At 40.8% G+C, this 12,080-nt stretch overlaps 1 protein-coding gene across 1 annotated transcript; it reads right to left on the reverse strand.

Moving 5' to 3' along the window:
* Window positions 1-10,344: 10,344 nt before the first annotated feature.
* LOC125131831 (olfactory receptor 10AD1-like) lies at window positions 10,345-11,333 on the reverse strand. Its single transcript, XM_047788587.1, has one exon. It carries the CDS (start codon window positions 11,296-11,298, stop codon window positions 10,345-10,347), a length of 954 nt encoding a protein of 317 aa, XP_047644543.1. The 5' UTR covers window positions 11,299-11,333.
* Window positions 11,334-12,080: the final 747 nt, after the last annotated feature.

A 12,080-nucleotide genomic window follows, 5' to 3' on the forward strand; every position in this document is an offset into this window, starting at 1 on the left:
GTTCTAAGTGGAAAGTTTATTGCAATACAAGCCTACCTCAGGAAACAAGAAAAGAGCTCAAATAAACAAGCTAATTTTACATCTAAAGCAGCTAGAGAGAGAAGAACAGACAAGATCTAGTTATCAGAAGGAAAGTAATCATTAAGATCAGAAATCAATGAAATAAAAACAAAGAAAATCAAAGAAAAGATCAACAAAATTGATAAACCCTTAGCCAGACTCACCAAGAAAAAAAGAGAGAGGACTCAAATCAGTAAAATTAGAAATGAAAAAGGAGAAGTAACAATGGTCATCACAGAAATACCAAGGAGCATAAGAGACTACTATATGCAACTATATACCAATAAAATGGAAAACCTAGAAGAAATGGACAAATTCTTAGTAATGTATAATCTTCCAAGACTAAACCAAGATGAAATAGAAAAGATGAACAGACCAATCACAAGAACTGAAATGGAAACTGTGATTAAAAAACTTCCAACAAACAAAAGTCCAGGACCAGATGGCTTCACAGGTGAGTTCTATCAAACATTCAGAGAAGAGCTAACACCTCTCCTTCTGAAACTATTCCAAAAAAAATGTAGAGGAAGGGACACTTCTAAACTCATTCTATGAGGCCACCATCACCCTGATACCAAAACCAGATAAAGCTACCACAAAAAAAAAAAAAGAAAGAAAACTACAGGCCCATTTCACTGATGAACATAGATGCAAAAATCCTCAACAAAATACTAGCAAACCTAATTCAACAATATATTAAAAGAATTGTACATCATGATCAAGTGGGATTTATCCCAGGGATGCAAGGGTTCTTCAACATCCACAAATCCATCAGTGTGATACACCACATTAGCAAAATGAAGAATAGAAACCATACGACCCTCTCAATAGATGCAGAAAAAGCTGTTGACAAAATCCAACACCCATTTCTGATAAAACCCTTCAGAAAGTGGGCATAGAGGGAACACATCAACATAATAAAGGCCATATATGACAAACCCACAGTGAACATCATTCTCAATGGTGAAAAGCTGAAAGAATTCCCACTGAGATCAGGAACAAGACAAGGATGTCTGCTCTCACCACTACCATTCAACATAGTTTTGGAAGTCCTAGCCATAGCAATCAGAGAAGTAAAAGAGATAAAAGGAATCCAAATTGGAAAGGAAGAAGTCAAACTATCACTATTTGCAGATGACATGATACTGCACCTAGAGAATCCTAAAGCCTCTACCAGAAAACTGTTAGAGATCATCCATGAATTTGGCAAAGTCACAGGATACAAAATTAATACACGAAATCGACTGCACTTCTATGTACTAACAATGAAAGATCAGAAAGAGAAATTAAGGAAACAATCCCGTTTACCATCACATCCAAAAGAATAAGATACTTAGGAATTAACCTACCTAAAGAGGAAAAGACCTGTACTCTGAAAACTGTAAGATGCTGATGAAAGAAATCAAAAATGACACAAATAGATGGAAAGACATACCATGCTCTTGGACTGGAAGAGTCAATATTATCAAAATGATTATACTACCCAAGGTAATCTGCAGATTCAATGCAATCCCTATCAAATTACAAAGGACATTTTTCACAGAACTCGAACAAAATATTTTAAAGTTTGTTTGGAAGCACAAAAGACCTAGAATAGCCAAAGACATCCTGAAAAAGAAAAATGGAGCTGGAAGAATCAGGCTCCCAGACTTCAGACTATACTACAAAGTTACAGTCATTAAAACTGCATGGTGCTGTTACAAAGACAGAAATATAGATCAGTGGAATAGGACAGAAAGCCCAGAATTCAACCCACACACCTACAGTCAACTAATCTATGACAAAGGAGGCTAGCATATACAATGGAGAAAGACAGCCTGTTCAATAAGTGGTGCTGGGAAAACAGGACAGCCATATGTAAAAGAATGAAATTAGAACACTCCCTAACACTATACACAAAAATAAACTCCAAATGGATTACAGACCTAGATATAAGACCAGATACTATCAAACTCTTAGAGGAAAACATAGGCCAAATGCTCTTTGACATATAATGACAGCAACATCTTCTCAGATCTACTTCTTAGAGTAATGACAGTAAAAACAAAAATAAACAAATGGGACTCAATTAAACTTCAAAGTTTCTGCACAGCAAAGGAAACCCTAAACAACACAAAAAGACTACCCACAGAATGGGAGAAAACCTTTGCAAGTGAATCGACTGACAAGGGATTAATCTCTAAAATTTATAAACACCTTCTGCAGCTCAATATCAAGAAAAAAAAAACAACCCTATCAAAAAATGGGCAGAAGATCTAAACAGGACAATTCTCCAAAGGAGGCATACGGATGGCCAAAAAACACATGAAAAGATGTTCAGTATCACTCATTATCAGAGAAATGCAAATCAAAACCACTATAAGGTACCACCTTACACTGGCCAGAAGGGCCATCTTCAAAAAGCCTACAAACAGTAAGTGTTGGAGAGGGTTTGGAGAAAAAGGAACCCTCTTACACTGTTGGTGGGAATGTAAATTGGTGCAACCACTGTGGAAAACAGTTTAGAGATGCCTCAGAAAACTAAAAATAGAACTACCATTTGATCCAGCAATCCCACTCCTGGGCATCTACCCAGAGAAAACCATGACTCACAAAGACACATGTACTCCAATGTTCATTGCAGCACTATTTGCAATAGCCAAGACATGGAAACAACCTTAATGTCCATCGACAGAGGAGTGGATCAAGAAGATGTGGTACATATACACAATGGAATATTACTCAGCCATTAAAAGGAAAGAAAAAATGGCATTTGCAGCAGCATGGATGGACTTAGAAATTATCATGCTAAGTGAAGTCAGTCAGACAACGAGACACCAACATCAAATGCTATCACTTACATGTGGAATCTAAAAAAAGGACAGACTGAACTTCTTTGCATAACAGATAATGACTTACAAACTTTGAAAAACTTATGGTTTCCGGAGTTCCCATTGTGGCTAAGTGGTTAACGAATCTGACTAGGAACCCTAAGAGTGGGGGTTCGATTCCTGGCCTTGCTCAATGGGTTAAGGATCCGGCATTGCCGTGAGCTGTGGTGTAGGTTACAGATGCGGCTCAGATCCTGTGTTGCTGTGGCTGTGGCCACAGCTCTGATTAGACCCCTAGCCTGGGAACCTCCATATGCCTTGGGTGTGGCCCTAGAAAAGACAAATAAAAAAGAAAATCTTATGGTTTCCAAATGAGACAGGTTGGGGTGGGGGGATGGAAATGCTGTAAAATTTGGTTGTGATGATTGTTGCACACCTATAAATGTAATAAAATTCATTAAGTAATTTTAAAAAATAGCTGATAGTAGAAAAACTAAAAAAAAACCTTTTCCCTAAAACATTCTAGCAATCATCTGAGTTTCAGTGAGTCACAGTATTAACATCAAGGTCACTGATCACAGACAACCTTAAGAAATATAATAATAAGTAAAAATTTGAAATATTGCAAGAATTACCAAAATGAGACACAGACACACAAAATGAAAAAATGCTGTTGGAAAAAAACTGCTGACAGATTTGCTCAACACAGAGTTACCATAAACTTTCAACTGTAAAAATCACAATAATTGGAAGTTACCACTGTGGGTTAAGAATCCTACCGCAACAGCTCAGGTTGCTGTGGAGGTGTGAATTCAATCCCTGGCCTGGTGCAGAGGGTTTAAGGATCCACTGTTTCCATAGCTGCAGTGCAGGTTGCAGCTGTGACTCGGATTCAGTTCCTGGCTCAGGAACTTCCATATGCTGTGGATGTGGCCATTCAAAAAAACTGCAATAGCTGCGAAGCACAATAAAACAAGAAATTCCTGTCTAAAATAAAAATTCTTGTTGGCAGTATTTGCCTTAAAATTGTATGTTTTTATCTTTATTTAGAGAAAAAATTAAACTACTGATTTAATTTCATGTGTCTAGGTGTTTTCAAAAGTTTTTTATTTCTTCTGTCAGTTTTGAAAAATGTTATTTTTCTAGTGATTTTTCACTCATCTAAGTTAGCAAATTTAATGTCATAAATTTTTCTGTAGTATTCTCTTAGAATTTTAAAAATGTGCATTAGTTTTTTATTGCTGTGTAACAAATTACTACAAATTCAGTGGCTTAAAGTAGAAGAAATTTATTATCCTTACAATTTCCTTGGGTCAGAACAGGTATGATTAGCTGGGTCTTCTGCTCAGGTTCTCACAGGCTGAAATTGAAGGTGTCAATCGGGCTGTGATTCTTATCTGAGACTGGGGGTCCCCTTCCAAGGTCACTGATCATTAGAAAAATCCCTTTCTTTGTATTGTACCACTGAAGTACCTGCCTGTCTACATTGCTCTCAACTCTGAGAGGCTGCCCACGGTTCCTTATCACATGGCCCCCACAGGCAGTTCACAGCCTGGAGGCTTGCTTTCTGCCAGGCTGTCTGGAGCATTTTCTCTTCTGACTTCCAACTCCTCTCTAGTCTGCTATGATGGAGTTTTATATGAGATAAATTTTATATTTGACTTTCACTATTGAGAAGAGAGCTTTCCACCTAATTGTGATTCCTTTGAAAGGAATCTGTCTTTTTATTTAGATGGCTTTTTTTTTTTTTCATTTTCAGAACTTTTAATGGCATAACCAGAAGTGTTTTTCATTTTATAAATCACACATTTTTTGTATATTTAGGGGCTCCTTAATCAGTGGACTGGTGTCTCTTTTTTTATTTTTTTGACTTTGGAAAATTCTTGGCTATTTTCTCCTCAAGTTATTTTGCTCTATCCATTCTTCCATCTTCTTTGTGACATATCTCATATGTCAGTTCTCTTATTAGCTGGGTTTTGTTTTTTTTGTTTTTTTTTTTGGCTGCACCCACAGCATGTGTAATTTCCTGGGCCAGGGATCAAACCTGTGCTACTGCGGCACCCTGAGTCACTTCAGTGACAATGCTGGATCCTTCCTCCATTGTGCCACAAGGAAACTCCTTCTTTTTTTTTCAATTAAAAAATTTATTTTTATTTTTTTGTCTTTTTGCCATTTCTTGGGCCGCTCCTGTGGCACATGGAGGTTCCCAGGCTAGGGGTCTAATCGGAGCTGTAGCCACCAGCCTACGCCAGAGCCACAGCAACTCGGAATCTGAGCTGCGTCTGCGACCTACACCACAGCTCACGGCAACGCCAGATCGTTAACCCACTGAGCAAGGTCAGGGATCAAACCCACAACCTCATGGTTCCTAGTTGGATTCGTTAACCACTGAGCCACGAGGAGAACGCCTCAAGATGTTTAAAAATAACTGTCTAGCTTTTGATTGTTCTTAGTGAGATAGTTGGTCCAAATTACCTAGTCCATCAATATTACAAGAGCTATTTTATAATTCAGTATGCAATATCTGAAGTCACATGCTCCTTTCATTCTTAGTATAGCTTAAATCTGTTTATTTTTGATCAGTCGTGCCACAGCCCTTTCAAATTATTAATTCCTTCTAATTCTATTAGTTTAGTTAACCTTTGGATTTGGTTGAATCAATCTGTTATATGCATTTTTTTCCTACTTTCCTTGTAAGATCTATAATTTTGTGATTAAATTGGTAGTTTCATTTATTAAACTTTTTTTTTTCTAATAAAAGAAAGTACTGCTCTAGCTACATCTCCAAACTGGATGTAGATTCATCACTATTTTGGAATTTGCGAAATTTCATAATTTTTTAAGTCATAATTGGCTCTATTGTTAAAAATCAGACATGAGGTATCAGGTAGAAGGACATGAGGTAAATAGATCTTTAGTGGACGTTTTATGTTAACCTTGGTAGGTGTTAGGCAATGTTTAATGTTTGTTGTAGCTGTGGTGTCAGAAGCTAAAATTTCCTCTAGTGTCCTTGATTTTGTCTCCTCTGCTGCCTTTTTGCTTCTTTTTTTTTCTTTCTTTTTTTTTTTTTTTTTGCAATTTCTAGGGCCGCACCCGCGGCATATGGAGGTTCCCAGGCTAGGGGTGGAATCAGAGCCATAGCTGCCATCCTACGCCAGAGCCACAGCAACTTGGGATCTAAGCCATGTCTGAGACCTACACCACAGCTCACGGGAACACCGGATCCTTAACCCACTGAACGAGGCCAGGGATCAAGCCTACAACCTCACGGTTCCTAGTCGGATTCATTAACCACTGAGCCACGATGAGAACTCCTGCCTTTTTGCTTCTTAAATAGGGTCTGAGGGTTGCCTTTCTTTCAACTATGACCCTTGAAATCCACCAGCTCTAATGATGTGGCAGTAGGGTATGGGGGCGTGGAAGCATTCTGTATTCCTACAATTAGGTCTTAGACTTCTAGCGAGCATGTGTCCCTGGGCTGTGACCTTCACAAGTGCTTCTCAGATAGTTCCCCTCCTCCTTGGATCTTAGGGTCTCTAAAGTTAGGCTTCCTCAAGGGCAGGCTGTTAAGGAGAACAGTTCTCTGGGCTTATTTCAGAATGGTTATTTTCCCTTCCCACTGCTGAAGCATAGGGGGGCATTTTTCTGACTTTTGCCATGAGAATATGATGGGGATACTGGGAATAAATCTCATCGCACTATAAGCCTACAGGAATTTTTTTCTATCTGAAGCTAGTCCATGCTCAGTCTCCAGAAACAAATCAGTTTTTCTTTAAGTATTCTGACTAGTCTCCAACTGCAGCTTCTGTTCCTAGGGAAGCTGTGATCCTCAGTGTTCACCTGTTCCCCAGTTTTGGGGGGATGATTTGCCCTGTGAACTCAATTCTCTGATGGATCTAAGAAGTGTTATTGATTTTCGGCTTGTTCATTCTTTTTTTTTTTGTTTTTTTTGCTATTTCTTGGGCCGCTCCCGTGGCACATGGAGGTTCCCAGGCTAGGGGTCCAATCGGAGCCGTAGCCTCCAGCCTACGCCAGAGCCACAGCAACGCGGGATCCGAGCCGCGTCTGCAACCTACACCACAGCTCACGGCAACGCCGGATCGTTAACCCACTGAGCAAGGGCAGGGACCGAACCCGCAACCTCATGGTTCCTAGTCAGATTTGTTAACCACTGCGCCACGACGGGAACTCCTGTTCATTCTTTTTTTCTTTTTCATTGAAGAAGGTGAAAGTGACAACTTCCAAGCTCTATACTCTTTCTATGTAAAATTGCACTTATGATACATTCTTTGGTTTGTAGGTTAATTAGAATTTTCCATCTTCCTTCCCTTCCTTCCTTCCTTTCTTTCCTCCTTCCTTCCCTCCTTCCTTCCTTTCTTTCTGTCTTTCTTTCTTATTTTTGGTCATGCACGCAACATGTGGAAGTTCCTGGTCAGGGATCAAACACGTGCCACAGTAGCAACACAGCCCACTGCAGTGACAATGCCCAATCCTTAATCCACTGAGCCACCAGGATACTCCTAGAATTATGGTTCTTAATTTCCAAACGTGGGTTTCTTTTCAGTTATCTTTTTTATACTGATTTCTACTTTAATTGCATTATGATCAGAGAACTTGGTTTCTATGCTTCCATATCTTTGAAATGTTTTAAGATTTTCTTTGTGGACCAACACATGGTCTATTTTGAGAAATTTTACATCTGTTTTTGCTTCTAGGTGCCTGGTACCTGTTACTGAGCCAGTCAGTGTGGTAGGAAGAAACAGTTGGCATCCTTAAAAATAGGACAAATGAAGGAACTTACAAACATATGGAGAAGATTAAGGGGAATCAAATAGGGATGATAAAGCATCCTGGGCTCTCAAGAGCAGCATCAGGTACTACCTTATGAGGTCAGGGAAGGGAGCTGTAGGAGAAGGCCACCTGACAGGGGCACTGGAACATCAGGGAAGGGGACAGGAAAATAAACATGCTCAGGAGTTCCTGTTGTGGCTCAGCAGGTTAAGAACCCAACTAGTATCCATGAGGATGAGAGTTCAATCCCTGGCCTTGCTCAGTGGGTTCAAGGTTCCAGCATTGCCACGAGCTGTGATGCAGGTCAAAGATATGACTGGGATCTGGCATTGCTGGGGCTGTGGTGTAGGCTAGCAGCTGCAGCTCCAATTCAACCCAAAGCCCAGGAACTTCTAAATGTCACATTATGTGGCCCTAAAAAGAAAAAAAAATAGAAAATGCAGAAGCTCACTCTCTTTCTGCCTTCCTCTGTCCTACTAAGTAATTCTTATTAGCTGAACCCAACCAGAGCCCAGAAGGTAATGAAGCCCATTGAGGTAGTCAATAAAGGTCTGCCTACTAGGACACAGGTTGGGGTGAGGGTGTGTGTGTTTAGTTCTAAAGGAGCAAAAGAAAATATCCAGCACACATGAAAAGTAGAGCAGACCCTTCAGAATGGGTAGAGCTTATGGTTGGGGAAATATAAGCATTAGTAAATGAAGAGATTGGTTAAAGTGGATGAGAAAAACTGTTGAAATTTTAGGGAGCATTTCCATAAGAGGGAATATGGCTTCCACAGGTTGCACTAAATGGCATTTGTACAAGTCTCTCTAAAACAGGCAGAGGTGATGAGGGGTGAGACCGAACTAGGCAGGAATGTGAGATTGGGGGGAACAAGGGAAGGGTGACTGTTGGGTAGATGACGTTCTCTTGGAAGTAATAGAGGAAAAGGGCCGTATTTAAGTAGGAGTCTACACTAGTGATATACAGAAAGACATGACTGGATAGGAAATTTCTAGAACTTTGAAAAATTTGGGGAGAGGGTATAGGGAGAAGCTCAATTAGAGTGAAACACAGAGGCTTTAGGAGGGTTTTATTACAAGTGCTTATGTAGACGGTTGCCATGGCAGTGCCAATAGAAATCCTGACCAGGGTCCAGCAGAAAATGACTTTGCAGATAGAATTTTGTATGCTAAATTCTTCTTGGTTTCCTCCTATCTCTTCCCTTCCCATATCAATACCTCTCATCATCTTTCTGATTCTGCCCTTTTTGTACTTCATCTCTAGATCAGGGACACATTCAACTTCAGCATTATTGACATCTTGGGCCACACAATTCTTTATTTTAGGGGCTGTCCTGCATTTTTTTTTTCTTTTTAGAGCTGCAGCCTCGGAATATGGAAGTTCTCAGGCTATGGGTCTAATTGGAGCTACAGCTGCTGGCCTACACCACAGCCATAGCAACTTGGGATCTTAGCAACGTCTGTGAACTACACCGCAGCTTGGGGCAACACTGGATCCCCTACCCACTAGTGAGGCCAGGGATGGAACCCACATCCTCATGGATACTAGTCAGATTTGTTTCTGCTGTGCCACAACAGGAACTCGCTGTCCTGAAGACTGTAGAATGTTTAGCAGCATATTGGGCCTCTGCCTCCTAGATGCCAGTAGCATATTCCTTCCTACAGTAGTGACAAGTACGAAGTGTCTTCAGATATTGCTAGATACCTCTGGGGGAGAAAATCATCCCCACTTAGAACTCTGCTCTAGACTTTTGGTAACAGAATAGTGGTAGGGAAGAAAGCAGACAAAGATGTGAGTAGGACATCTTAGGACATGTAATATATTATAGGTAAAGTAAGAAGTAGTAAGGAATCTTCATGGGGAAAAAAAGGGTACACTTAAATTGCACAAGTCACATCCGGCTGGTGGCAAAAGTGACAAGTGGAAGCAAGTAAATGCACATAAGGTAAAGTGTTCTTTTTATACTCTTGTACAACTCAGATATCACTCAAAGCTTCCCTGATCCTAGGAGGTTTTGATCTGTAGAACCCACCCCCAGTTTCAACGTGGGGAAGTGGGCATCTCCTCAGACTTCTTGCTCTTGCTTCTGCCCTGCCTCCTCTCCATTAATAATCCACATGTATCAGGCATATAGCTCCTCCTCTTGTGCCTCTGAGAAGTAATCCTACTAGTCAGTTCTTAATTTGGAGGGATTTCATGGACAATTTTGAGGCTACCATAGAGGAACAATATCACACATCTTACAGCTTATTTCTCCAACCCATTGCTTTCCCCCCATCTTCTACACATCACTTTTTTCCCCTCATGGTTCTCAATCTGCTCCTTTCCCAATCCTAAGGCTCCCACCATTGACTCTGACCTAGAAAGAATGGACTGCTCATCCTCTTCATAGACTTTCTCTAGAGGACCATACTATATTTCCCCAAATTTTGAACACACTTCTCCATTTCATAATCCTCCATTGTGAAAATGCATAACCAAGAGAAGCTTGGGGGGATCAATCTATGGTGGAAATGAAGTTAGATAGATGAGTATTGTTAGATATTAACAGGATCTTCCAGGTCTGATGCTAGTAAAAGGAAGCCATGAATACTCTTTCCTGGGCTTGACAGCCAGTGAATTTCCTACTTGTTGGGACTGGGGAAGGAGCAAGTTAAGGGAGGCTCCATGAGTCTTTCCACTAGACAGACCGTGCCTGGGCCAGGCTGCTCCTCCCAAGGGCCCTCACCATAGCCCCCTTCATTTCTTTGTTTCGAAAACTGTAGATGATGGGGTTGCACATGGGGGTGATGATGGTGTAGAGGAGAGAGAAAGGCTTGTCTTTGTCAGGACCATGGGTGCTACGGGGGTTCATGTAAGAGAACATGGCCGAAGTGTAGAAAAAGATGACCACAGTCAGATGGGAGGCACAAGTAGAGAAGGTCTTCCCCCGACCAGAGGAGGAGGCTCTGCCCAGGATGGAGGTCAGGATGCGAGCATAGGAGATGACGATGAGCACCATGGGGCTGAGCAGCACCACGATGGCATCGGCAAAGATCATTTTCAGACTAAACTGGGGGTCTCCACAAGAGAGGGTGATCACTATGGGGGCTTCACAGAAGAAGTTTTCTACGTGGTTGTCTTTGCAGAATGGACCACGAAATGTCATGTAATCAAGCAGGATCCCATTGATCAACCCAAAGAACCAGGCAGTACTGACCAGCCTCACACAGACCTGCCAGCTCATGATTTGGGCATAGTTAAGTGGGTGGCAGATTGCAACATAACGGTCATAGGCCATGAAAGCCAAGAGGATGCACTCAGCCACACCCACAAAGAAGACCAGGTACATCTGAGTCATGCAAGCGACAAAGGAGACACTGTGGTTCTTGACCACCAGGTGGATCAGCATCTGTGGGATGGTGGTGGTGATGAAGCAGACATCCAGGAAGGACAGGTGGCCAAGGAAGAAGTACATGGGGCTGTTGAGCCTGGGGTCTGTCCAGGTGATGAAGATGATGAGGCCATTCATGGCCATGGCGAGGCTGTAGAGGGCTAGGAAGAGGGCAAAGAGCAAAGCCCGTGTAGAAGGAGAGCTCTGCTCAAAGCCCACGAGGATAAACTCTGTCACTGTGCTCTCATTCCTTATGTCCATCACCTGGAGGCTGCTTGAGAAGAGAGGATAGATAAAGCACAGATAAGTGGGTTGTATACAGGTTTTTAGCCACTTGTATAAAAATAGATTAAATGAGTGAAAGAGATGGGAATTTCAGTAAATTTCAGTGAGTCAGCAGTGTCATGGGCAATGAAAAGGCCAGTACTATTGTAGGCTGCAACAATGGAACCATATTATGAACCAAGGGAGATTCTATTGCATTTTGTATGAATCAGGCTGCACCTGAAACACTTATCCAGTGCTGGGGTATTTCTTTTAAATGATCATCCACAAATGGGATTAAGTTCAGGGACAAGATGGTAAAGAATTTAAGAACCACATGGCAAACTTTTAAAGGAAACTTGAAAGATTTAGGGAGAATCAGAGAGGACCTTTTAAATGTTCATAGGTGTTTCATCTATAAGAGAGAATTTACTTTTTCTGGGTAATCTCGATGAGTAGAACTTGAGACAGGGAGTAGAAATATCAGAGAAAAAATGACTGCTATTTCTCATTATAAATTTTCTTTGTTATTTTAACTATAAGACTAATGCCTGCTCATTGTAGTACTTTCGAAAATACCAGTAAGCAAAAGCAAAATAAATAAATAAAAACAATCAACCAGAGGGAAACTACATCTATGTCTTAGTTCATGTCTTTTCATTAGTTTTTCTTTGTTTATATTTTAAAAGCTTTTAAGACCAACACAAGGCCTGAGACAAACCATTCATAAGGAACTTAAGTGAGGGGGAGATGTATATTTTCAAGAAGAAATGCAATAA

Source organism: Phacochoerus africanus, chromosome 7, assembly GCF_016906955.1.
Source record: "Phacochoerus africanus isolate WHEZ1 chromosome 7, ROS_Pafr_v1, whole genome shotgun sequence".
NCBI lineage: Eukaryota > Metazoa > Chordata > Mammalia > Artiodactyla > Suidae > Phacochoerus > Phacochoerus africanus.